The sequence below is a fragment of the Eschrichtius robustus genome, chromosome 19 (genome assembly GCF_028021215.1).
Source record: "Eschrichtius robustus isolate mEscRob2 chromosome 19, mEscRob2.pri, whole genome shotgun sequence".
Classification (NCBI taxonomy): Eukaryota; Metazoa; Chordata; class Mammalia; order Artiodactyla; family Eschrichtiidae; genus Eschrichtius; species Eschrichtius robustus.
The window spans coordinates 18,741,337-18,767,052 of NC_090842.1; the positions used below are offsets into that span (position 1 = coordinate 18,741,337).

Sequence of the window (25,716 nt, forward strand, 5' to 3'; positions counted from 1 at the left end):
TGACCAGGGATTGAACCCGCGTCCTTGGCAGTGAAAATCCTGAGTCCTAGCCACTGAACCACCAGGGAATTCCCGGGGATTGCTATTTCAATAGGATAGTCAAAGAAGGGTTCACTGAACAAAGATCTGCAGGAGGTGAGGAACCAAACCAGGTGGTATCTAGAGGAAGAGGATTCCAGGAAGAGTCAATAGCAAATGCAAAGCCTCTGAAGTGGAAGCTTGCCGTGGGTGTTTAAGTTACTGCAGAGTTTGGTGTTTAAGTTACTGCAGAGTTTGGTGGAGCCGGAGTACAGTGATCAAGAAAGAAGACGAGTGGTGAGTCAGATAATACACGAGGGTGGCAGGTGGTGGCACTACTGCATAGTCTTTATTCATGAAGTGGAGAGTTATTTGAGGGCTTTGAGAAGATGAGTGACACAATCTTAGACTTTTACAGTGTCACTCTGGCTGCTGAACTTCAAACATAGAGAGGCACTGGTGGAAGCAGGGAAACCAACTAGGAGGCTATTTATTGCAAATATCTGGACCGTAGATGATGATGGTGACTTGGGCTAGGATGGTAGAGGCAACAAGAAATGGCCATCCACATATATCCTGCAAGTTGGCAGACAGAACTTACTGAACCTTGGACGTGGGGTGTGAAAGAAAGGAATCAAGAATGGTTCCCCAGTTTGGGGCTTGAGCAACTGGAAGGATGGGGTTGCCTTTTCCCAGATGGGAGGGCTGAGGTAGGAACATGCTCATGATGAGGGTGGGAAGGGGAAATCATGAGTTAGTTCATCTTTGGACATATTAAATTTGAGATGTCTGTTAGAAATCCAAGTGGAGGTGTCAAGTAGGCAGTTGGTTATGAGTATGGAATCTTGGGCTGGAGATAGAATTTTCAAGCAGGTATTTAAAGTCTTGCAAGTAGATGAGAGCCCCAGTGAGGGTGACTGTAGAAAAAGAAAAGAGGTCCAAAGATGGAGCCCTAGAAGAATTCCTATGTCTAGAGCAAGGGAAGATATAGAACTTGGGAGAAGTAGCTGTCAATAAACTATAAGGAAATCTAGGTGTGATAACCTGGAAGCCAAGGGTGAGGAAGTGATCAACTGTACCAAATAATGCTGACAGGTCAAGTAAAAGGACTGAAAAAATACGACTGGATTTAGCCACATGGAGTCCATCAGTGACCTCTGACAAAAGCAGAAACAAAGACCTAGTTGGAAGGGGTACAAGAGAGACTGGAAGGAGAGGAATTGAAGACAATGAGTATTAGACACCTCTATTGAGGAATATTCCTATTAAGTAGGAAATGAAGTGGCAGGTGGAGGGGGATGCAGTGTGTGTGTGTGTGTGTGTGTGTGTGTGTGTATAATATTTACATATATTTACAAATATAGATTTAAGATGAGAAAAATCACGTTATTACGCTGATAGGAAAAATTCAGTAGACAAGAAAAAACAGATGCAGGAAAGAGGACAACTGTAGGAATGATGTTCTAGTTTATGAACAGGATCTAATACACCAGAGAGAAGCTGGTCTTAGATAAGAGAACAAAGTGTCAACCACAGTAGCAGGAAAGAAAGGAAGAGCACAGGGACAAGATGCACGTAGGTGAGTAGTTACCTTCTGACTGCTTTTATTTTTCTGTTAACTAGGAAACAAGGTCACCAGCTGAATGAAGACTGGGGCGAAGTGCTGGAGGTTGAGAAGCCAGAAGCTATAAAACAGTACCTTAGGAGACTGGGACAATGGCTGGACTAGGGAAACAAATGCCTGAGGATAGCAGTCAGGGATTTAAAGTGGGACTCGTCACTGTGGCTCTGTTTCCTGCAGCCACATTTAGCTGCATGCGTACAGGAGCAGAATAGGAGAGTTAGAATGTTTTTTGGGGGTTTTGTTTTGTTTCCAGATGCTCTGGTTCCTTTACTGAAGTACTGTATTACATTAAGAATATGCCACGGTTTATTAACCCATTCACTTACTGTCAGACATTTGTGTTGTGTCCATATATTTACTATTTCAAACACTGCTGCAATAATCATCCTTGTACATGTCTTTGTGCTCACATGGGAGTACTTCTACTCTACCACATAGATCTAGAAGTGGAATCAATGGGTCATCAAGTATGCTTAACTTCAACTTTACTGGATATTACCAAATTAGTCCCCAAATGATTATACTAATTAACCCTCTCACTAGCAATGTATAAAAGTTCTCATTTTCCCCCTACCAGACTTCTAAATTTTTTGCCAGCCTAATGGATATGAAATAGTATCTCACTGTTTTCTTTTGCAGTATTCTGATTTCAAGGTTGAGCATCTTTTCATTTTGAAAAGCCAGTCTTCTTTCTCTATCAACACATCTCCACTATACTGCTAACAAGACTATATTAAGTACCTATTGTGTGCCTGGCATTGTGATAATCAAGGCAACAAAAAAAAAAGTTAGCAAAACAGATGTGGACTCTGCCTTCCTGGTACTCACAATCTACTGTGGCGTGGGGAGAAAACCAAATAATCAAAAATACAAATTGTGGTAAGGTGAAGAACATTAACAATAATCCATGAAAATTTAAAAGGAGACCAATTTAGCCAGGCAGTCATTAAAACCTTCCCTGATGTGACATTTGCATTTTTAACAGATAGGAATTAACTAGTTCAGTATTTATAAAAGCCCACTGTAGCTATAAAGAACCGAGCACCACCAGCATCAATATGCCTAATAACTGCAGAATTGTTTTATCATCCATGCTGGCACAGAGAAGTGCTAGATGCTCTGGCAGACATAATGCCTGCCCTGGGGCCCTTCCCCACACACACCCAGGCACCAGGAGTAGGAGACGGGTTTTCTCTTGCTTCCCTTTTGCAATTTTGAAGCTATTACTCCTACATTATTATAACTAGTTTATTCTTGCATGAGTCTCACACCTGGTTATACTTACCTATACATGCTGACCCAGTAATCCCATTTTTGGATATTTATCTCACTCTGGATATTTTAAGAAAAAATTCTATAGAAAAAAAAAGTGGGGGTGCTTAAAAAGGTGAAAGTATTCAATGTCATTATTATAAAACCAATGCCCCAAACTATCCAAATATTATTGCAACAGTAGGGAGTTTGTTAATGGGATCATGAGACTGTGTAGCAACATGAAAAATATTTATAAGTTTTTTATTTAAGTATGAGACAAGATTTTATCCACAGTCTAGGCAAATGCAAATAACTGATATATTAAAGTATGAGGGTGTGGGTGAATCTGGGGGATTTAATTTACTGAAACAGTCAAGAAAAACATTCCAAGGCCCTTCATCATTTTGCTTCCACTTGGTCTCCCGTCTAACCTATCACCATATCCCTTCATCCATTCACCCCCAAACGACACTGTGTTACATGCACCTCTTTGAACATAACATGGCTCTGGAGACATGAAATTTAGAGGTTAAGAGCTCTGCCTTTGCAGCCAGGCAGTGCTGGGTTCCAAGTCTGAATCTGCCATGGGCAGTACTTTACCTCTCTGGGTTTTTCTCCCCATTATAAAACAAAGATATAATACATGCATTAAGTTTCTTTAATGCAAGCAACAGAAATATAACAAAGGGGGACTCATTCGACTGATAGTGGGGAGCCCACTGAATCCCAGAAGAGCTTCAGAAATTGAGCCCAGTCCAAGGACCTCAGGAATGAGAAATGAGAACACCCTCATGGCGGCTGCATCCTCTCCCGCTACAACAGACCTCTCCGCTCTGGTAAGGAATCAGGCTCCCTGTAACTTTAGGCCTTCACCTTACCAGCCTAGCAACCTCAAATTAAAGTATCCTTGCTAAGTCTATTTTGAAAAAACTCTGTCAAAGGACTCTGATTGGCTCAATTGTTCCTGGAACTATCATTGAGCCCCAGGATGTCCTGGCTTGTGTTCCTGTGGTCAGTACAGCAGGGATTGTTACAAGAGGAAGAGGGGGGAAAAAGCTGGGCAAAGACAAGACACCACAAGACCTATTAGGGGACCTGTAAGGATTAAATGAAATGATGGCTATAAAGTACTTAGCACAATGCCTTTCAAGTAGTAAGCAATCAATAAATGCTATTAACTCACCTGGCTGTGATGAGTTTAGCAGTTAATCCCTCTTCCTTGATGCACCACTCTTTAATCTTAGCCAAGTTCTGAAAATGGAAAAAGACAAACTGACTCCCATTCAACTAAGAAGGCTATTTATTGAAATAATACAACAATGTTACAAGGATGTATTTCATATGGCCTAGAAGCTGGGTGTTCATTAAGTGCATGGTGCATGGTTGCTGGGACTAGAGAATCCTCTGCTCAATCAGCCATACATACATCCTGGGCACCCTCCCTGCCAATGATGATATGCTGAGTTTCAGAGACTGGTTGGATCTAGGCCAGGCTGCACACACAAACCAGTGGTCTCCTTTAGGTCTTCTGGAACTAAGTCTTTATAAACTTCCACAACAGCTGCGTAGCACTCAACTGGTTACAATTCATGCCATTCTTGCAAACAGTCCACTATGGGGATCCCCAAACAATCAACAGAAAAATGAGTTCCTGATTGGCATCCTAGCCAATCAGTAGAGGAGGTTCCAAGTAGAACTGCCCATTGTCAAACCATGTATCAGACAACACAGGCACGGTCTTGGCATTGTGGTGTATGCTAAGCGTGGAACATCATAAACAAGGTTATTTTTGAATGGTTAAAGTCTTGGAAGGGCAGATCTGCTATAGAGTATCCCATCTTGCTCCACATATGACAAACTCACTGGGCTGGACTTCCCACATTTCAGGCCCCAGGCACATTTTTCCTGCAGAGAATTATGAAGGATGTTTGGGAGCTGCCTCATGTTGTCCAGGATGAGACAAAAATGATGGATCCTGCCACCTGGCATGCAAAGAAGCCAGTAGGAAAGGTTCACCATCAACACCACCCCATATCACTCCTCCCCAGGATTCATCATTAGGGCAGGAAAATTTGCTTATCTTGGGGGAAACAGAGGCTCTTTCATGAAAGGGGTCATTTCTACAGCTGCTTCCAAATTTATCTGCACTACTGGTGCCAATGAACGAACAAAGATTCTGGAAATTCCTTTAGAATAGGCTGTGGGAGGCTTTAGGGGATATTAAGGATTAGAGTGGGCTATTGAAGCTTACCTCACACTTTACTGATGGAAAAGCATCACAGAGCCATAAAAGTTAATTTTTTAATGGTGAAAATTTCCTTGGCACACAAAATGACCCACTACATGCTGATTCCCTAAACTGATTTAAAGGCAAATTTTATGGCAATGGATAATTGGATTTATACTTCTCTACAGTAAAATTAATTTGGGGAAATTTTTTTCTCTTAGTTCTGTGTTGTTTTCCCATTGATCAAATCAATACAGGAAGCTTGTGGCAGTGCTTTTTCATGGGAGGATCACGAAAAGCACAGTAGGAAGACTTAATAATTCTATGAAACTGACATACCTTAGCTGAAGTATACTTGGGAAAAGGAAAAAAGTCATTAGTAGTTCAACTATTTACAATTTCTGTTAACATTTTGGTTTGTAAGCTTCCATCAAGCTGCTTTAAATAAGTGTGTGACAAATCTGCATATGTCTTGCTGCCTCTTATGCTTTTATGAATTCCCAAAGTATTCAACTCCTGAGTGCTCATTAAATATTTGTGCATCTGATTTATTTTAAAACTTATTTTAAAGCCCTGAATTCCAAAATATCTTTTCAGTGGCAAGACCATGGGGCCAAAGATCCAGCAGACCTGCATTTTCCACCCAGCTTTGCCGCTATAAACCGTATCATGCTGTGCAACCACTTCACATCTTTGGCTTTCAGTTTCTTCATCTGTACAATGAAGCGGTTGGACCAGTTGATCTAATTCTTTGAATGGTGAATTCCTGGAGGTGAAACTGGTTTCCATGGTAAATTTAACTTAAGAGCTGCAGTTGAATGCAGCTGTCAAGCAATTTAAAAATGAGTTTTGGTCACTACCATGGGAGTTTTATTTATTTTTTAAAAAGGCTGTAAACAGTGAGAGTTACAAATTAAACTGTTGAAAGTTGGTGATCTCCGGCAAACATATATTCAAAAGATTTACAAAGTCCAATATATAGGCATATCATTTCTAACAGGTTATATAAGATGTTTGTAGTTTTTACACACGTCTGTAATCAGATCTGAGAATGTGGCTTTTATTTATTTTTTTCCTGGTTTTTTTTTTTTTTTTTTCTCTTTTTTGGCTGCGCCACATGGCATGCGGGATCTTCGCCAACCAGGGATCGAACCTGTGCCCCCTGAAGTTGGAAGCGTGGAGTCTTAACCACTGGACCACCAGGGAAGTCCCAGAGAATGTGGCTTTTATTAAAAAAAACAGTCTACTAGCACAGAGCTTTCTCCACACACAATGTGCACACATACACACACACAATTCATTACATTCTCAAGCTTTCTCTCCAGTAAGAATCCTCTGATACTGAATAAGAACAATATTTTAGCTAAAGCTTTTGGCGCATTCCCTAATTTCAAGGTTCCTAGAGTTTATTTCGTGTATGAATTCTCTGATGTTTAGTAAGAGCTGAGCTTCGACTGAAGTTTTTCCCACATTCCTTACAAGCATAGGGTTTTTCTCCAGTATGGATTCTCTGATGATCATGCAGATTAGTTTTCTTTCGGAAAGCTCGCCCACATTCATTACATTCATAGGGTTTTTCTCCAGTGTGAGTTCTCTCATGCTGAATGAGGGATGAACTCTGACTGAAGGCTTTACCACAGTCGATACATTCATAGGGTTTCTCTCCAGTGTGGGTTCTCTCATGTTGAGTCAATGATGAGCGTCGACTGAAGGCTTCTCCACATTCATTACATTCATAGGGTTTTTCTCCAGTATGAATTCTGTGATGCTCTATGAAACTCGTACTCCTTTTGAAAGCTTTCCCACATACATTACATTGATACGGTTTCTCGCCAGGATGAGAAATAGGTTGTTGACTGAAGGCCTGCTCACCATCATAGGGGTTTTCTCCAGTGTGGATCCTCTGATGGTCAGAGAAGTCTGTAATGTGGCTGAAGTCTTCCCCACAATCATTGCAATGATAGGATTTCACTTCAGTGAGAGTGTTTTCACCTTGAGTAAGAGATGAGCTCTTGAAATCTATGCTGTAGTTATTGCTTTGGTAAGGTTTGCCTCTCTTATGAATCCTCATATGTTTATAAAGGGATGGGCTCTGACCAAAAGCCCTCCCACATATGCTACATTCAAAAGGTTTCTCTCCTGTGTGAGTCCTCTCATGCTGGACAAGGGAAGAACATCGACTAAAGGCCTTCCCACATTCCTTACATTGGAAGGGTTTCTCTCCACTATGTGTGACCTCATGCTGAGTGAGGGATGTGCCATGCCTAAACGACCTACCACACAAATTACATCGATATGGTTTCTCTCCAGTGTGAATTCTCTGGTGTTGAACAAGGGAGGAGCTGCGCTGGAAGGCTTTCCCACAGAGACTACACTGATAGGGTTTCTCTCCAGTATGAGCATTCTCATGCTGACCGAGGGATGAGCTATGCCTGAAGGCCTTCCCACACACATTACATTCAAAGGGTTTCTCCCCAGTGTGAATTCTCTGATGCTCAGTAAGTTGTGTCTTCCAGAGGAAGGTTTTCCCACAGTCAGTACATTCATGGTGTTTCTTTCCAGGATAAATTCCCTGATCTGTACCGTTGGGGAAAGTTCCATCTCCTTTATGAGTTTTCTCATGTTTAGTCAGTGATGACCTATGAATAAAGGCTTTTCTACATTTATTACATTTATAAGGTTTCTTTTTTGCAAGGATATTATTCTGACTGAGTAAGTCTGAATTATGTCCCAAATTGCTCCCAAGTGTATCACATTCATTAGACCTTGGAGGAATGTTCAGTTGTGTAACCAGGTCTGTGTTCAATCTAGAATTTTCAACAAATTTATTTTGCTCACAAGCTTCCTCTGGTGTGATTATTTTCTTCTGGGTGGATGCATCTGGCCCCAAATGTCTCTTCCAGTTTTCCTTGTGCCTCTCTAACTGGCCATTAACATCCCAAGTGTCTTCTAACGTGGCACATGAGGGATCATCTGTGCTAAGCGATACTTCAGATATGCTCTGCTGCAGATGTGAAGATTTGGCTTCAGGCCTGGTCTTCCAGTCTGAAAGAAATCCAAAGTGCAAAAGTCCCCTATTCCCTCCTGTTAAAACAAACTGCTACAGTAGGAATGAGGAAGTAAAAGAGATATGTTATACATCACTCTGTTTTGAAATTAGTCCTGTAGCTTCAGGAGAAGACCCAAAATGGAGAAAGGAAGAGTGGAGAGAGGTGACAATGCAGACTGCAGATCCAGAGTGAAGAATAAGTCCAGAATGAGGAAGCCCATGTAGGAGGGCTTGTTAGGGAGTAGGGAACAGGTGAGCAAGAGAGAGTTAGGCACAGATACAAACGGAATAGGATCATGGTCCGTCTTGCAGAGTCCTATCTGCTATCCATGCCTCCCGTCCATTTTACAAACTGCCATGGAATCTATCTTCCTAATACACTCATTTCATAATTTCTTTAAAGTCACCTCTGAGGCTTCAGATTTTCAAACCCTGCAGAGAAAATCTGCAGCCAGTGATCTAACTGAAATGATTCTTTGACATAACTGGAGATCAAGGGCTATACTTCCCATGGAGAAAAAAAAGTAATATTTCAGGAGGCAAATCATCCTTGCCCTTACACACAGAGCTGTGGTTTTAGTCTATTTGAGTTCTGATTCTACATTAATCACCTCTCTTAACCAAAAACAATTTAGTTTAATCTGCCTAAAAAACTGATCTCTAAACCTCTGTTTAACCTCAGAATACTAACAGCAGAAAATTAATTAATGTCTAGGTTCTAAGAATGGTAACCTTTTAAAAAACTAAGGGGAGGGAGGTTTCTGGAATGATGGAGATGTTCCATATCAACAGAAGTTTGGGTTGGATGGGAGAATGCACTTCTCAAAATCAAATGGATGGTACATATACAAGAGGTATATATTTCACTGTATATAATATTTTCTAAAAAAAAGATCTATGAACAAATATTGAACTCTAGTCAACGATATACATTTTGAAGCATGTAGGGGTGAAATGTACTCATGTCTGCAACTCACTAGGAAATGCATCAAAGGTAAGACAGATTAATAGATAGATGGACGAAGAGATATGTGATAAAGCAAATGTAACATGTTAACAACTACAGCACCATGGTGGTAGGTATATGGTGTTCACTGTATAGTTTTTTCAACTTCTCAAATGTTTGAAAATTTGCATAATAAAATATTAGGAGGGGGAAAAAAACCCCAGTAACTAAGGAGCCCTAAACTCCCAAATTCCTTACCCTGGAACAAGACTCAATTCTAAATTTCTGAGGACAGAGAATGCTTTGTATTCCTTTTAGAATCCTTCTCAGTGGGACATTCAAGAAATGTTTGTTGAAATGAATGAATGAGAAAGTTCTCTCCCAGCAAGATTCCATAACAATCAATCAAGTAATTTTCTGACTGCCTTCTATATGCTCTGCAATACAAATAGAAAATATTTAGAAATATAGTAAATAGACTCTCCAGGAGCTTAAAAACCTAAGAATAAAAACAAGACTCAATCTTTTGACGACTTAAAAAAAAACCCCATCAGATGGCACATATTAAATCTGAATTTGTGTGGTAGAGATGATATAAATGGTATTTGTGATCAAGGAAGAAACAAATAAATATATTAGCAAATATTAAGTTTTATGGATTAGACAGACCTTGAACTTAAAGAATAGATGGCTTTGGATAGGCACAAAGTATTATCTAATGAGGGAAACTATATGCTACTTACAGAGAACATCGAGAAAAAGTTCAACCTAGGTGGAGCTTTTTTTAGCAGGAATAGACAGATAATACTGGAAGGGATGATGGGGACCTTTAAATCAAGGGAGTTTCTGCTTCCTATAATGAGGTACAGGGAGTAATAGCAAAGTTCTTTCAGAGGTGGCTGGTTTAGGAAGATAAAGCATTAAAATCCAATATGGTCCATGAAGTGATGAACAGATAAACAAAATGTGATATATCCATACAATAAAATATTACTCAGCAATACAAAGGAATGAAGTTCTGATACATGCTACAATATGAATGAACCTTGAAACATTGTGCTAAGTGAAAGAAGCCAGTCACAAAGGGCTACATATTATGATTCCATATACAGAAAATATCCAGAATAGGCAAATCCATAGAGATAAAAAGTAGATTAATGGTTGCCAGGAGCTGGGGGGTATGGGGAATGGAAAGTGACTGCTAATGGGTATAAGATTTCTTCTTGGGGTGTTGAACATGTGCTGCTTAGATAGTGGTGATGGCTGCACAACTCTATACATATCCAAAACAACCACTGAAATGTACACTTTAAAAGGGTGAATTTTATGGTATGTGAACTGTATCTCAATAAAACTATGATTTAAAAAATCCAGTATGGATTACAAAAAGATAAGATTGAGTGAGCAATTTCAACTGGGAATTATAGTAATCTAAGTCTGGGGCTTGGTTTAGGATGTCACCAGTCCAAGTTAAAAGGGAGGAAAAGCTAAGATACTTCTCAAAGGAGGAAAATAACTTGGGTTGAAAGAAAAAGACTAGACTGACTATGGTGTCTGGCCTGAGGGACTGGAATCCTGGTAATTTCTAATGGGCAAGGGGAGAAATGGATAATGGGCAATGTAGCAAAATGTGCTGACTGGGGATGCAAGATGATTAATTTAGATTTTACACCTTTAATAAGAACGTTGTGGGACTTACAAGTGGAGGGGTCCTGTGAGAAGAAAATAAAAGTGACCAGGGTACAAGTAAGGATGATTCTGAGTCTACAGCACACAATAAAGAGCTGCAACTACCAGAAGGCAGGCACCCTTTCATAGTGAGGTAATACAGAAAGAAAGGAGAGGAAGCCGGAAGGCAGGCTCCTTAAGGTAGATTCACTAAGAGGGAAAAGCAAGAAAAGCCAAAGACCCAAAGCCAAGAAGCATTGAATGAGTGGGGAAACCAGGAGAGGATAATACTCCAGGAACTGTGGAGGGAGGAAATGAATCAAATGGACAGGAGTGCAGGATGGAAGGAGGATGGTGTTGCTCGCCAGACAGGTGGTACAGGAGTGCAGTCAGGGAAAGAAGTCTGGAGGGAGGGAGAATCAAGGTTATGGGTATTTCCTACAAGTCTGGGGCATCCGACAGTGAAAGCAGCAAGAAAAAACAAGGAGGAGACATGGAAGTTCAATTAATGTCTGAATGAGTAAGAAAAGAGATCTCTAAATAATGAAGGGGGACTGAGGACACCAGAGGAGAAAATAATCCAGAAGTAGGGATATAGGATAGGGAGAGATGGTATTCTGAGTGTAGGACAAAGGGCTACTTTCAGAAAGGAAAAAGAAGTACCTTTTCTTCCAAGACCTACCAGCAGCAAGACACCCTAATGGAGAAGGGAGACATACAGAGGTGTCATCCAGGAGATGGTCCAACCTCTTCTACAGGTCTAGGCGCTCCCAAGGCAGCAATCTGAAGGTGCTTCCCTCTCCCTCAGCTGTGCCATTGTCCTACATGCTTGATTCTCCCTCATTTACCTGGACAGAAAGGTCTTTGGATTTCTCCCTCTGCTATCCATGGCTCTTCTCCTTGCTCCAATTTGAAGATCACCTCTGGCTTGGAAACTTGATATCCTGCTCATGGGTAAATACACAAGATTTGGTTGTTTGTGCAAGTAGACAAAGAACCCTCTACAAGTCAGTACTAGGCCTTGATCCTCAGGAACTCTGAAGGGAAAAAATGGTGCAACTTGAGGAGTCATGCAATCAAATGGCCTATTTCCAGTTCTGCAAAAGAAAGACCGTTACCTAAAGAGCAGGCTCAGAAACCCATAAAGCTGGGTCCCAACAAGATGAACAAACTCTAACCCTGTACACTCTGCTCACAGTCACCCAAACTATGAGTCCCACAACCTTAGCAACTGAGAAAGGAAAGACCCACCAATACATAGACAATGAGATGTGGTCCTTACCAAGAGAAACCAAGTGGCTATAGTTCTCCAGCATCACATCCCTGTACAAGCGCCTCTGAGCGGGATCCATGTGGTGCCATTCTTCCTGGGTGAAGTTCACAGCCACATCTTTAAATGTCACTGATTCCTGTAGGAACACATTCCTGCTCAAGTAGGGATCAACCCCACAAATGTTCCCACGGCAAAACTGGGAACCTACTGTAGGGTCTATCACAAATGGTGATCACATGTGTGATATCCTGAGGGGGCAATGTTGGGTTAAATATACTAGTTGTTACACAATTTTATAGAGAATCTAATATGGCAGGCAGGAAAGTCATGAGGGGCAATGTGTCCCGCAATCCTGTAAGCCTACTTAGTTTTCTTCTTGTTCCCTTCAAAGCCAAGCCTTGCCTATACAATCACCAATTCCTCACTGCCCATGTGCTTCCTTTGGTACAAAACCCAAATACAGCAGGGAATAAAAAGTGACAGCCCTCCTTCACCCCCATCACCAATCCCACAAACTCCCTACAAAGAACCATTGTGAACAGTTTGGTGTATACAGTTAACAGTCCCTTTCCATGTTACACACACACACACACACACACACACACACAGTCTTGTTTTGTGAAATATCATATAAATTGTTCTACATCCTGCTTTTCACATTCAGCTATGTATCTTGGAAGTCTTTCCTTAGTGCTATGTACAATTTCACCTTATTTCTTTGAATTGCTTCATAGCACCCCAGAGTACAGCTGTACCATAACACACCCATCGCCTAAAACCCATAGCACCCCACTGTACTAAAAACAAGATTCAAACGCCCCCATCACTCACTGGGCTCTGGTCATGCTGACCTTGCCCTGAATATATCAAGCTTGTTCCCACCCTGGGCCTTGGGATCACGACATGGTTGACAACCAGTCAACCTAAACCATGTTTATGTCTCAGGTCCAGCATCACCGCCTCAGAAAAGGTGTCTTAGCACCTTCCTCTAATTTACTACGCATCGTATTCCCATGCTTAATTTTTCTCCTAAAACAGGTATCGCTCACTGTCCAAATTCCTGCCACCTGAACTCAGGAACCAAACAGATTCAGATGAAAAAGGATGCTTGTACTTCTAATCATTATCTGAGATTTGTTAGCTTTTCTGTCTCCCGAGTTGCAAGTTCCGTGAGAACAGGGACTTTACCTATCTTATTCACAGCTATATGCCCCCCCAGTGCCTAGACTGATGCCCAGCACATAGCGGATGCTTAGAAAAACTTGGTGAATGAATAAATGGACCAGTTCTTATTATTAGATATTTGGATTAGTTCCAATATTTTGCTATTACAAACATTACTGCAATACATACTCTTTGTGCAAATATATTAGAATTCCTGTAGGCTAGCTAGATAGAATTGGAATTTCTAGGTCAAAGATTTTTTCATGCTTTACTCCACTCCAATCACTTCTTCCTCACCACCCACTGAAACTGGCTGAGGACCCTCGTGCCTCTGAATAGTCAGTTCTGATGCTCACAGGTTGATTTCTGTCTTGCCTCACCAGGCCTTGTTAAGCCACGGGACACCTGTCACTATGCCCAACTTGAAATATCTCCTTTGGTCCCGGTTAGATTTCTACCTCAAGAAGTACATAATAAAGTATGTAAAGACAATCAGCATGAAAAGACACTGAAAGCAGAGCCATGAGTTCGCTGGAGCAGTGAGGGAAAGTTACGTGAAGGTTTCTGCCTTATTCCATGCCCTCCTCCCATGTGCTTAGCTATAGCTGAATTGGACTTCTGTTTCCTGGAATATATAATTCTCTCCCCACGCTCCCATCCGTCTTTCCCTTGCTAATTCCATACTTCGGGTGTAGGTTAGCAGATCTTCAGTGAGGTTTTCTGATCCCCCAGTGGAGGGTCAATCCCCATATCATGTGTTTTAAGCCACTTTGCGCATCCACAATTCAAACAGACCTAATAATCTACTTAATGCTTGTTTTCCTAGTTAGATGGTGAGCATCGTGAGAGCAGGGACTCTACTTTTCCTTTTTTTTAAACTCTAGAATACCAACGTCTAGCAAGTACCTGACCCAACTCTAAATATCTGTTTCCTGACTGCGTTGAGCCTTGAGATGGCTGAGATCTGAATTTTAGAGAAAAGGAGAGTGGGTGGCCCCATCTCCTACTGAGTGAGGTGCACGACCACATCCGTACACAACAATGGCTCCTCCGTATCACATTTCTGCTCAACACTGCGGCTGTGTCCCCACAAGAACAGAGAAGGGTTGAAATGTGGCAGATTTTTCTGACAGAGGTCAGGGATCTGACTGTGCCAGGTAAGATGATACTAGATGCTAAAAAAAAAGACACTAGATATTTACTAGGTGCCTGGCTTTACCATATGCACCATGGCAGAATAAAAATGCAAAAGAAAAACACTGCAGTCCTTGAAAAGGTTTCAGTTTATTTTAAAATGTGTTGTTTATTAGAGCACGATATGAGACAATACATAGTAAAGTGGGTGCTACCAGCGTTCTGGGCAGGGAAAACTGGGTACAGGAGAGAAGCTTCAAGGTAGGCTATGCACTGGGCCTTAAGAGGTAAGTACCATTAGGATGGGAGAAAAAAGAGTGGGAATCCAGTCCAGGGACTGAGAAGTTAGAGAAGGGAGGCTGGATTTGGGATGCACATGGCTAGCAGAGAAAAGGTTTAGACCAAGGCAGACATTTTAAGTTAGGCTGTGAGAAGTAACACCTTTCCACTCCTACTCTGTCCTCTAAACTTACAGCCCCTTTGGTTTAGAAACACACAGTTGGCAGCCAACCTGGATTCCTTTGCTTCGCTGGTTCCCCGTATTAAACACATGGCCTCCTGACTTCATTCTGCTTCCCCAAATAGGTTGAACTAATGTTAAAGAATGTGCTGACCAGTAAACAAATGTCTAGTCCAGGCCACTCATTTCTTGCCCTGGCAGGACAACTAACTTCTGTTCTACTACTCACGGTCCCACCAACTCTTTCCTGTGTACTATCAGAGTCACTTCTCTAAAACAAATTTGATCATGCATACAAACCTTTAATTTCTTCCCACTTTTCCCTATTCTTACCGCCTTCACCCTAGTCCATGCCACCATCTCCTCTTACCTGGACCACTGCTACTATCTCCTACCTTGTCTCTCCTTTTCCACTCATGCCCCACCCCTCCCAAGTCTGTTTTCCATATAACTACTAGACTCATCTTGTTAAAACCTTTCAGAGCAAGTCATTCCTTTGCTTAAAAGCCTCCAATGGCATCCCAATTCATCCCAAGTAAAAGCCAATGTCTCTATAGTAGCTACACAGCCCTTCACAATCTGGCCCCCCACTATCTCCCTGACTTCATCTTGAACCTCATCCCTAACCTACTGCTCTCTTACCTTTACTCACCCTGCCCTCCTTACAACTCCTGGAACGTACCACACATGCTTCTGCCTTGAGGTCTTCGCTCTGCCTGTTCCTTGACTTGGAAGCCTCTTCCTGCAGATATGCATGTGGCTCCCCACTCACTTCCTTCCGCTTTTTGTTCATATGTCACCTCACCAGAGCCAACGTCCCTGACCACGCTATATAAAACAGCGCCCCCCCCAACCTTGCACTGTCACTCTCTGTTCTTTTCCTTTTTCATAGTCCTTACACCTGACGTGTCATATTTTATTTGTTTACAGTCTGCATCCCACAGCAGAATGTAAATTCCAGGAGAGTAGGAATATTACCTATTTTCTTTATGGCTGAATCTCCATTGGCTACAAGAGGCCGGGCACATAGTGGGTGCTCCATAAATATTTAATAAATTTTCCTTGAGATTAAAAACTAGACTCCTTAGTGTGAGCTTCTGAGCTCTTCCAACCTAGTCCTCACCTTACTTCTGCAGCCTCAGCTCTGGCTTCTCTTCCCCTTGTACACCATGAGTCAGTGTGCAGAACACTCACACCTCCTTGAAAAAAAAAGATCTCTCTCTTCTGCAAGTGCTGCTTCAAAATGTTTGGCCTTCCCTCCTCTGCCTGCTAACACTCACTCTCCCACCAAGACTCAGTCAAGTTCTCTCCTCAGGGGCTCCATTTCTACCTCCAGTTCTAGGCTAACCCCCGCCCCCCAGCTCCCCTCCCTAGGCCTCTCTTCAGCACAGCTCATAAGACACTACCTTATGGCGACTGTTACATATTGTTCACTGTGCTTCTAGAGGGTCAAGACCTTGTCTCAGGCACCTTCGAATCTCCAGAGGCCAGAACCATTTTGGTACATAACGGACAGTCAGTGGTCTGCAAGATTAAATAGGTAAAATGTACTCTGAGATCCTTGGTGTGAGTTAGCCACTCTGAATCAAAGCAACTTTAGGGCATTCCCAATGCAGGTCACACCTCAGACTGTAATAAAATGATCCAGTGATGTCTTGTAAACACTGTTTACCCTTCTTCCAGATTTAACTTGACCTCATAATCAACACCTTTTAAAAATTATCAAGAAGTATTAAATGTTCCCCTTCCTCATGCTGACATAAAGAGGACCTTGGCCAAATGATGGAGCCCAAAGCAAAGAACTGGAAACAGCACATACTAAGTTAAGAAGTTAAGTGTGTAATATCCTTGGGCAAATCACAGACCTCCTGGAGCTCCAATTTTCTCATCTATTAACATGGATTCCCTGAACTGAAGAAATAAGAGCTTTAAGAGCAGAAGGGTGAAAGAGTACATCCAGAAAGGACATGTCCAACTATAAAAAGTCACGCTCCTGGCGCTTCCCTGGTGGCGCAGTGGTTGAGAGTCCGCCTGCCAGTGCGGGGGACGCAGGTTCGAGCCCTGGTCCCGGAGGATCCCACATGCCGCGGAGCGCCTGGGCCCGTGAGCCACAGTTACTGAGCCTGCGCGTCTGAAGCCTGTGCTCCGCAACAAGAGAGGCCGCGATAGTGAGAGGCCCGCGCACTGCGATGAAGAGTGGCCCCCACTTGCCACAACTGGAGAAAGCCCCCGCACAGGAACTAAGACCCAACACAGCCATAAATAAATAAATAATTAAATAATTAAAGAAAAAAAAAAGACACGCTCCTCCAACTCTAGCATATACCATCCCTGCAGGAGAAATCCCCTAAAACTATAACTCAGGAAACTGTGTAGTTTTGCAACTTGGCAAAGCTCAAAACCAGAGCCTGGCAGCTAATGAGTAAAAATGATCTAGTTATTTATATCACATATTTTTAAATACTGTATTTATACTACACATAACATTTTTATTTATTATATTTAATATAACTATTAAATATAACATTTAATTTTTATATTACATACAATTATAGTAATATAAAAACTATCCCCCTCTAAGACCAAGTTACTTTAACCAATTAGAATACATTAAATTTACTGGGATACAGTGTGGCATTTTCACTCAAGTACTCGGTGCTCTATGATACTGGACAATAACAGTTTGGTAAGCTGAGAGTTAACAGCGTCCCTAACAAGTGCGAACAGAGAGAAGTAACATGATTACTGTTAGCCTTCACACACATACACAGATGCCCTACTGAGGCTAATGGCATCATCATCTACAGTATCCCAACTGGAAACCTGGACCTTACCCTTGACTCTTCATTTTTCCTTTATGCCCTAGAATTACCAACAGCCTCAAAAATGTCTCCTACATTCAGTCCCTTCCCTTCATCTTTCAAACCCAGCTCAAATCCTCCCTTGCCAACAATGGGCAATGGCCTAATGGTCTAGATCTATGCTGTCTAATATGGTAGCAACTTGCCACATGTGAATACTGAGCACTAGTAATGTGGCTAGTCCAAATTAGGACATGCAGTTAAGTGTAAAACACTGGATTTCAAAGACTTAGTACCAAAAAATATATAAAACATCTCATTAAGTACCAAAAAATATATAAAACATCTCATTAATAATTTTAAAATATTTATTCATGTAGAAATGATAAGATTTTGGCTATATGAGGTTAGATAGTATGCATTACTAAAATTAACTTCCCATTTCTTTCTACATTGTGGCTACTAGAAAATTTAAAATTATCCATGTAGCTTATGTTTGTTTTGGACGACACTGTTCTAGGTTGTTCTAGATCTCCACCTCAGGCCATTCTCTCTAGGTGACAGAATCATCTTTTTCTTAAATTCTGCCTGCTGCCACACACCCCATGCTTCCGACAGTGGACTCTCTGCCCTGATTACATCATTCTCTTCCATGTTTCCTTGCCTTTGTACATCCTATTCTGATCATCATGTACTTTCTTCCCTCAGCTCTACAGGATAAATTGCAAGTCATCCTTCTAGAACCAGTTCAATGGTCCCTTCCCTTCTGAAGCTTTTCCAGATCCCTGCCACCTTTAGTATTTGGTCCACATCTCAATTTCAGAACTATAGCTACATTTTCATGTTTTTCTCCCTCAACAATTTCTCAAACTCCTTTTCATTTCAGTATTTCCAAAACTAAGCATGTTGGAACTTTCCAGAATCACAGGGGCAATTTGGAAAAATTGACCATGCATGAAAGGCCCTACCAGGCAACATTTAAAAGCTCCTTACATGATTCATTATAAAAAAGCAACAATTAACATTTATTGAGCATTCACTGCAGGCCACGCACCCCCTCACTAAATTTTCTCACTGAAGCCTTACTGCCACCCCACAGGAAGCAGGTACTTTCTCCTGACTGGTTCTGAAGCGTGACCCTGGTTAAGAATACCAGCCGGCACAGAGCAGGCATTCTAAAAATGCCTGCTGAGTGAATGAATAGAGTCTGGGTAATTCTTACCAAAGGAAAACGAGGAGTCATTTTGAGGATTAAAAAAACATTACAGATTAGTGAATTCTATTCTTGGATTATAAATAGCAGAGGCAAATGGCAAAACGATGGCATTAACAGCCAAATCTAAAAGCTGGCTTCTCTTAAATACTGGCTGAACAAAAAAACCTCTGACAAATATACTAAAAGAAGAAATAAAAAAATAAATCAATTGAAAAATAAGGGGAAGGGGCTTCCCTGGTGGCGCAGTGGTTAAGAATCTGCCTGCCAATGCAGGGGACACGGGTTCGAGCCCTGGTCCGGGAAGATCCCACATGCCACGCAGCAACTAAGCCCATGCGCCACAACTACTGAGCCTGCGCTCTAGAGCCCGCGAGCCACAACTACTGAGCCCGCGCGCCTAGAGCCCGTGCTCCGCAACAAGAGAAGCCACCGCAATGAGAAGCCCGCACACCACAACGAAGAGTAGCCCCCGCTCTCCACAACTAGAGAAAGCCCGTGCGCAGCAACGAAGACCCAACGCAGCCATAAATAAATTAATTAATTAATTAAAAAAAAAAAAATAAGGGAAGGGACTTCCCTGGTGGCACGGTGGTTAAGAATCCGCCTGCCAATGCAGGGGACATGGGTTCGATCCCTGGTCCGGGAAGATCCCACATGCCGCAGAGCAACTAAGCTCGTGCGCCACAACTACCGAAGCCTGTGCACCTAGAGACTGTGCTCCACAACAAGAAAAGCCACCACAATGAGAAGCCCGCGCAACGCAACGAAGAGTAACCCCTGCTCGCCACAACTAGAGAAAGCCCGTGCACAGCAACGAAGACCCAACACAGCCAAAAATAAATAAATAAATAATAAATTAATTTTTAAAAATAATAATAAAAAAATAAAATAAAAATAAAAATAAAAATAAGGGGATAAACCAGTAAAATACCCAGCAGTGTGTTAAGAAATGTGAAAGATCTTAGTGAAGTGGATAATTTTTAAATCCTAAATCACCAATGTTGACACAAAAAAGGAGAGAAAATAATTGAGGAAGAAACAGAGAAAACTGTTCCCAAGTCATCCTCTTTATAAAAATCCTGGATCTAAATGTTTTATAGGTAAATTCTTTCAAAAGACAGAAAAAGATGAAAAGCAATCTGAATGTTTCTACAAATTAAGGATGAGCAAGCCACCAAAACCTGCCAAAGATCTCTCTCTCGTAAAAAAAAATTTTTTTTAATTATCTATTGTAACCAATGTGATTTTATCCCAGTATTATTTGTAATAGCAGAAACTTTATAAGCAACCTAAATGTCCTCTGAGAAATGGTTAAATTTTAGTATATCATACAAAGCAGTATAATACAGCCATAAAAGTGATTTAAAAAAACAAAAGAAAAATCCTCATAAAAATTAGATGAAATTTTAAATGTTGTAATTGAGGGGACTTCCCTGGTGGTCCAGAGGTTAAGAATTTGCCTTCCAATGCAGGGGACCCGCGTTCAATCCCTGTTTGGGGAACTAAGATCCCACATGCCATGGGGCAAATAAGCCCACGTGCCACAACTACTGAGCCCACGTGCCACAACTACTGAAGCCCGCGCTCTAGAGCCCGCGAGCCACAACTGCTGAGCCCGCATGCCACAACTTCTGAAGCCCATGTGCCTGGAGCCCATGCTCCACAACAGGAGAAGCCACTGCAAGGAGAAGGCCACCCACAGCAACAAAGGGTGGCCCCCGCTCGCTGCAACTAGAGAAGGCGCGTGCGCAGCAATAAAGACCCAACACAGCCAAAATAACGGGAAAAATTACATTTTTGCTATGTGAGGAGCAGAAAATGCAAAAAGTATAAAATCACTGCCTGGGGTTAAGTGGTTATTAATGTTCGCTCATGTGACACCCACTTACTGTGTGCGTACTTTGGAGCAAAGGATGAAAGGAGTCAGGTGGCCCTTCTCTAGAAAAGCAGAAAGCCCAGTACGAGATGGATGGGTAAGCACACCACTCCATATGACATTAGACACTACTATGACAAGTGTACATAGGTGTTACAGGAATGCACAAGAGAGGCACTTGACCTTACCCAGGGGAAGGAGGGTCTGAGCTGAAGCTTAAAGACCAGCACCAGTCAGCTCAGGAAGAGGTTAAGAAAGGGGACCTCGGTATGGAGGGAGCTTGAATATCCCTGGCCACAAACATCCTGACCTGGTTCAGCAAGTGGCTTGGTTTCCCTGGAGCATCTCGTCTGAGTTTGTGACCTGATCCAGCTTTTGCTGGGTCTGTTCAATCCTGATGACTGAACCACAGAGCTCTCTTGGGATCTGAAGTCAATAGAGACCAGGGCCTGGTCCCTCTGCATTTCCTCCCCTTCAAGATAGAACACCAAGAAACCTGGTCTCCATAAGCAGCTTTTTCCTATAAAACTTTCCCCATTTCTTACTCTTCTGGTGGCTTCAACTTTAAGAATGGTAAAAAAAAAAAAAAGAATGGTAAACACCTTTTCAAAATCCTAACTAAAAACATAGTACACATATAACGGAAAAAAGAATGCATAGTGTTTACACAGCTATAGTTACTAACAATCCATAGATCCCAAGGATTTTGGGGGTATTCCGCCCAGCCCATCTCTGCTCCCATTCCCCTCCCACTGTGGGACCACTTTAGTTATTTGTTAGCTAAGCCCTGGGAGAAGGTCTCAACCACAGGAGTCCCAACTTTCAAACACTTGCTCCTGCACATCATTCACAGCCATCTTTAAAACTAAGAACAGTTAGTTCCCTGCTCAAAAACATTGGCTCAAGCTACAATAGCCTCCTTGCAGCTCCTTGAACACACCAGACACACATCCCACTGTTCCCTCTACCCAGAACACTCTCCCCCAGAACTGAATGTTGTTAACTCCCACACTTCCCTCAAGTCTGCTCAGATGGTAACATCTCAATAAGGATAAGGCTTACCCTGACCACCCTATTTAAATTGCACTCCTTGGACTTCCCTCGTGGCCCAGTGGTTAAGAATCCGCCTGCCAATGCAGGGGACATGGGTTCGATCCCTGGTCCAGGAAGATCCCACATGCTGCGGAGCAACAAAGCCCGTGCGCCACAACCACTGAGCCCGTGTGCTGCAACTACTGAAGCCCACGCACCGTAGAGCCCACGCGCCACAACTACGAAAGCCCGCGTGCCTAGAGCCCATGCTCCGCAACAAGAGAAGCCACCGCAATGAGAAGCCCGTGCACCGCAACAAAGGGTAACCCCCGCTCACCACAACTACAGAAAACCCACATGCAGCCACGAAGACCCAATGCAGCCAATATAAATGAATGAATGAATAAATAAATAAATAGCACTCCTACCACAAGCCCCCAGTTCCCTACTCAATTCCCCTCATCCTTCTTTACCTTTTATCTTTTTTCTAGGGTACTGATGCCTTCTAGGATATCATACAATTTCCTTACTTAATTTTTTGCCTCCTTCTAAGATGTAAGCTCCGGACTTCCCTGGTGGTGCAGTGGTTAAGAATCCACCTGCCAATGCAGGGGGCATGGGTTCGAGCCCTGGTCCGGGAAGATCCCACATACTGCGGAGCACCTAAGCCCGTGCGCCAAAACTACTGAGCCTGCGCTCTAGAGCCCGCGAGCCACAACTACTGAGCCCGCGAGCCTAGAGCCCCTGCTCGGCAACAAGAGAAGCCACCGCAATGAGAAACGTGCACACCACAACGAAGAGTAACCCCCGCTCGCCACAACTAGAGAAAGCCTGTGCGCAGCAATGAAGACTCAACACAGCCAAAAATAAATAAATTAAATTAAAAAAAAAAAAAAAGATGTAAGCTCCATGAGAGCAAGGACCATTATAAATTTTGTCCACTAATGTATACCAACCACCTAGAAAAGTGTCTTAACACATCATAGGGGTTCAATGACTATCTGCTGAATGAACGTACGAATGAATGAATGGATTACCAAGGCCAAAGAGAAAAAAGTCCAAATGCCCTTGTATTCTCGTCTATGCAGTGCCTGCAGCCCACACCCACTGTCACACAGGACAATGGTTTCGGATACAGGCCCCTCATCTTCTTGCCTCCCAACCCCTGCCCCACAGTCAATCAGCTCTACCCCCACCCCCTTCATTTTCACCTGCTTAGACCCTGCCCCTATTCAAAGGTGAAATCTCCACTGACTCGTCCCACAGGCAGAATTTCCTCTCCCTTCTGCACTCACAGCAGTCCCTGGATCTCTGCAGCAACACCTGACACCACCTTTCTGGTGCTATACTTCTGCATGGGGCTGTCCTCCCCCACTAAGTTAACTTCCTGGATAAGTAGTCACATGACTCAACTACTCATCTTTTGCATTCCTCTGAGGGCCAGGCTCAGAGAAGGGGAACCACTGACAAAGGGAAATTTCTGCCTGAAAAGCCCCATTTGTAGGGCCAGTGTTCTGTTCTGTCCTGTCCTCCGTCCCCAGTCATCATCTAGAGCCTGAGCTAGGTAACCCAAGTGAACACTGTCAGGCCATTCCATGAGAATATAACTGAGTGCTTTAGGGAACACAGCTTTAAAAGTGAAGTTTAAAGAGGTCCCTAGGGCTTCCCTGGTGGCGCAGTGGTTGAGAATCTGCCTGCTAATGTAGGGGACACGGGTTCGAGCCCTGGTCTGGGAAGATCCCACATGCCGCGGAGCAACTAGGCCCGTGAGCCACAACTACTGAGCCTGCGCGTCTGGAGCCTGTGCTCCGCAACAAGGGAGGCCGTGATAGTGAGAGGCCCGCGCACCGCGATGAAGAGTGGCCCCCGCTTGCTGCAACTAGAGAAAGCCCTTGCACAGAAACGAAGACCCAACACAGCCAAAAATAAATAATAAATAAATAAATTTATTAAAAAAAAAAAAAAAAAAGAGGTCCCTAAAGTTTACTGCTCAGAACACAGATTCATTTTCACCATCAAAAGGCAACTCCCACCCCCACCATGTGGAAATGATCAACACCCCCATGAGGTGTTAAGTGAGTTAAGTCATCTGAATTCTCACAACCTACTGAGGAAACACTTTATACGGAAAGGTGCTGATGACAGTGATTTGCTCTGGCTCTCCTCAAACAAAATAACTGTTTTGTTCTAGTACTGTTACTTGTCTTACTCCTTAAAGCTCACCCCTGTAAAACAAAAACATGTAACAAGAAGTAAAAAAATATAAAGACATTATATGCTGTGTTTAATTTACTGTGAACTGCTTTTAAAGAACACTGGTATTTTCACCTGATTTGTCTCACACCCTAGCAACTAGAATCTGTGATTTTTCCTTAATTGTAAAGAGAGTGTGGATTAAAATACCATCTGAACTTTGTTATATTTTCACTGATAAGAGTCTGTAAATCAATAGGTAAGCTCAGAGTTGTGATGCTTCTAGAAAATGCCTCCTGTCTCACAAGAATAAATGGGTTCACAAATCGGCGTTATGTTAATTAAGTTGAAGGCGGGACATCTGGGGATGTGCATTATTATACCTCTGTTAAAGCAGAAAAAACCATGTAAAGCTACGGGACACGTCCTCCCTTCCTCCTTGCCCGGGAAGAGCCCACCTCCAGCCTCTTCCTAGGCAAGTCCAGACCAGGCTTCTTTGGTCCCTTAAGGTCTCTCTATGGCCCCTGGGTCAGAAGCTAGGGCTCCTATCTCCTTCACTCACAGTCACTTTCCCCTCTACATTTTCTATTCTATCACCCGACCCTCTAGATTCCTAATGGACAGAGTTCAAGGAATTGGCTTGGCCCTCAGGATTCTCAACACTGACACTTCTAACACATCCACTCTTAACTCCTCCCACAAGACCACCCCGCCCTGGTCCCCCTCCTCCCCACAGTGCAGCCCTCCTTTGGGGAAGCCCTTTCCCCCCAGCTCTGGACACCTTGGTTTTGCAAGGCTAGGAGGCTCCGAGGGGGCAAGCAAGCCAGAAAGGGGAGTCGCTCAAGCGGAGAACAATGACTACTCCAAATACGCCCCGGGCTAGGAACGGGCTGCTCACCTGGGGCCTGGCCGTCGGAGGCCTCGGGGCCATTCCTGCGTCGCCGGGCCCGGCTCCTATACAGGGTCTGGGGAGAGAGGAGAGGGCCCACTCAGCCAGCTGTAACTGCCAACCGCACCGCACCCTGCCAGGCCCGGCCCGCCTCCGCCCCGCAGCCACTTCTCCAGGGGAGAGAGGTGGGGAGGTGCGCGGGCCCTGCCTGGGCCTGCCTCCCCCAAACTAAACGCTCGCCGCCTCCTGGACACCCTCCTCCGGCCACGCCCAGTCCCATCCGCAGGATGGTGGGCGCGGCCGAACGCACGCGCGCAAAGCCCGTGGGAGGGGCCGCCCCAACCCGCGCACTCGGAATCACCGCCTCCTGGGGACTCCGGATTTCGAGACCTCAGGCCCACCCAGGGCTCGGGCCGGCTCCTCCAGCCCCCAGTGCAGGTTCAGTCCTCTGCAACTCTAAAGTCCGAGGGGCGGCCTTCGCCGCACCGGGGCCGGACAATGGCCGCAGCGGCGGGGTAGAGCCGGAAGTGCGCCTGCGCATGCGGAGCCTTCTCCCGCAACCGCCGGGCTGCGGCGGGCGCGCGACTACACTTCCCAGTGGCCACCGCGCATGGGTCCCATGGAGGCTGCCTGGTCGGACGCTTCGCTTTCCGAGCCGCCCGGGTGGGGACCGCTATCGGGGCCCAGTGGGTCGGAGGGTGGGGCTTGAGTACTCCTGCTTCCGCTTATTCCGGTAACAGTCACTGAGCGCCTTCTCTGTGCCAGGAGCGTGTTGCTAGGGGCGGGATACTGCGGTAGATCGGGCAGGAAAGATCCTGCTTTCTGGGAGCGAGTATGCACTCCTGTGGACGAGGCCGACAAAAAAAACCCGTAAACATATCAACAAGATAAT

General features: G+C 43.6%; 1 protein-coding gene across 7 annotated transcripts; it reads right to left on the minus strand.

The window, feature by feature from the left end:
- Positions 1-1,548: 1,548 nt before the first annotated feature.
- Positions 1,549-25,335, minus strand: ZFP90 (ZFP90 zinc finger protein). Of its 7 annotated transcripts, none has more exons than XR_011071259.1 (5): positions 24,834-25,080; positions 12,069-12,195; positions 11,635-11,730; positions 4,080-4,147; positions 1,549-2,996 (listed from the first exon to the last, which is right to left on the minus strand). XR_011071259.1 is itself a non-coding variant. In XM_068527419.1 (5 exons), exons 2-5 carry the CDS (start codon positions 24,864-24,866, stop codon positions 6,523-6,525), a joined length of 1,902 nt encoding a protein of 633 aa, XP_068383520.1. In that variant the 5' UTR covers positions 24,867-24,900; positions 25,226-25,335; the 3' UTR covers positions 4,179-6,522. The 7 variants fall into 7 exon arrangements, 6 of the variants coding, with proteins under 6 accessions (XP_068383522.1, XP_068383520.1, XP_068383518.1 ...); XM_068527419.1 differs by lacking the exons at positions 1,549-2,996; positions 4,080-4,147 and adding exons at positions 4,179-8,168; positions 25,226-25,335 and having other exon boundaries at positions 24,834-24,900; XM_068527417.1 differs by lacking the exons at positions 1,549-2,996; positions 4,080-4,147 and adding exons at positions 4,179-8,168; positions 25,215-25,335 and having other exon boundaries at positions 24,834-24,900.
- Between the last annotated feature and the right edge of the window lie 381 nt (positions 25,336-25,716).

What these genes read in the sequence shown, in the direction of transcription:
- ZFP90 (XM_068527419.1), bottom strand. Translation starts at nt 24,866, where the DNA reads ATGGCCCCGAGGCCTCCGACGGCCAGGCCCCAG. An exon ending in TAGCCACTTGGTTTCTCTTG is followed by an intron (nt 11,731 to 12,068) that starts GTAAGGACCACA and finishes ACCCATGAGCAG; the next exon opens with GATATCAAGTTTCCAAGCCA. An exon ending in CCAAAGACCTTTCTGTCCAG is followed by an intron (nt 8,169 to 11,634) that starts GTAAATGAGGGA and finishes GATTTCTTTCAG; the next exon opens with ACTGGAAGACCAGGCCTGAA.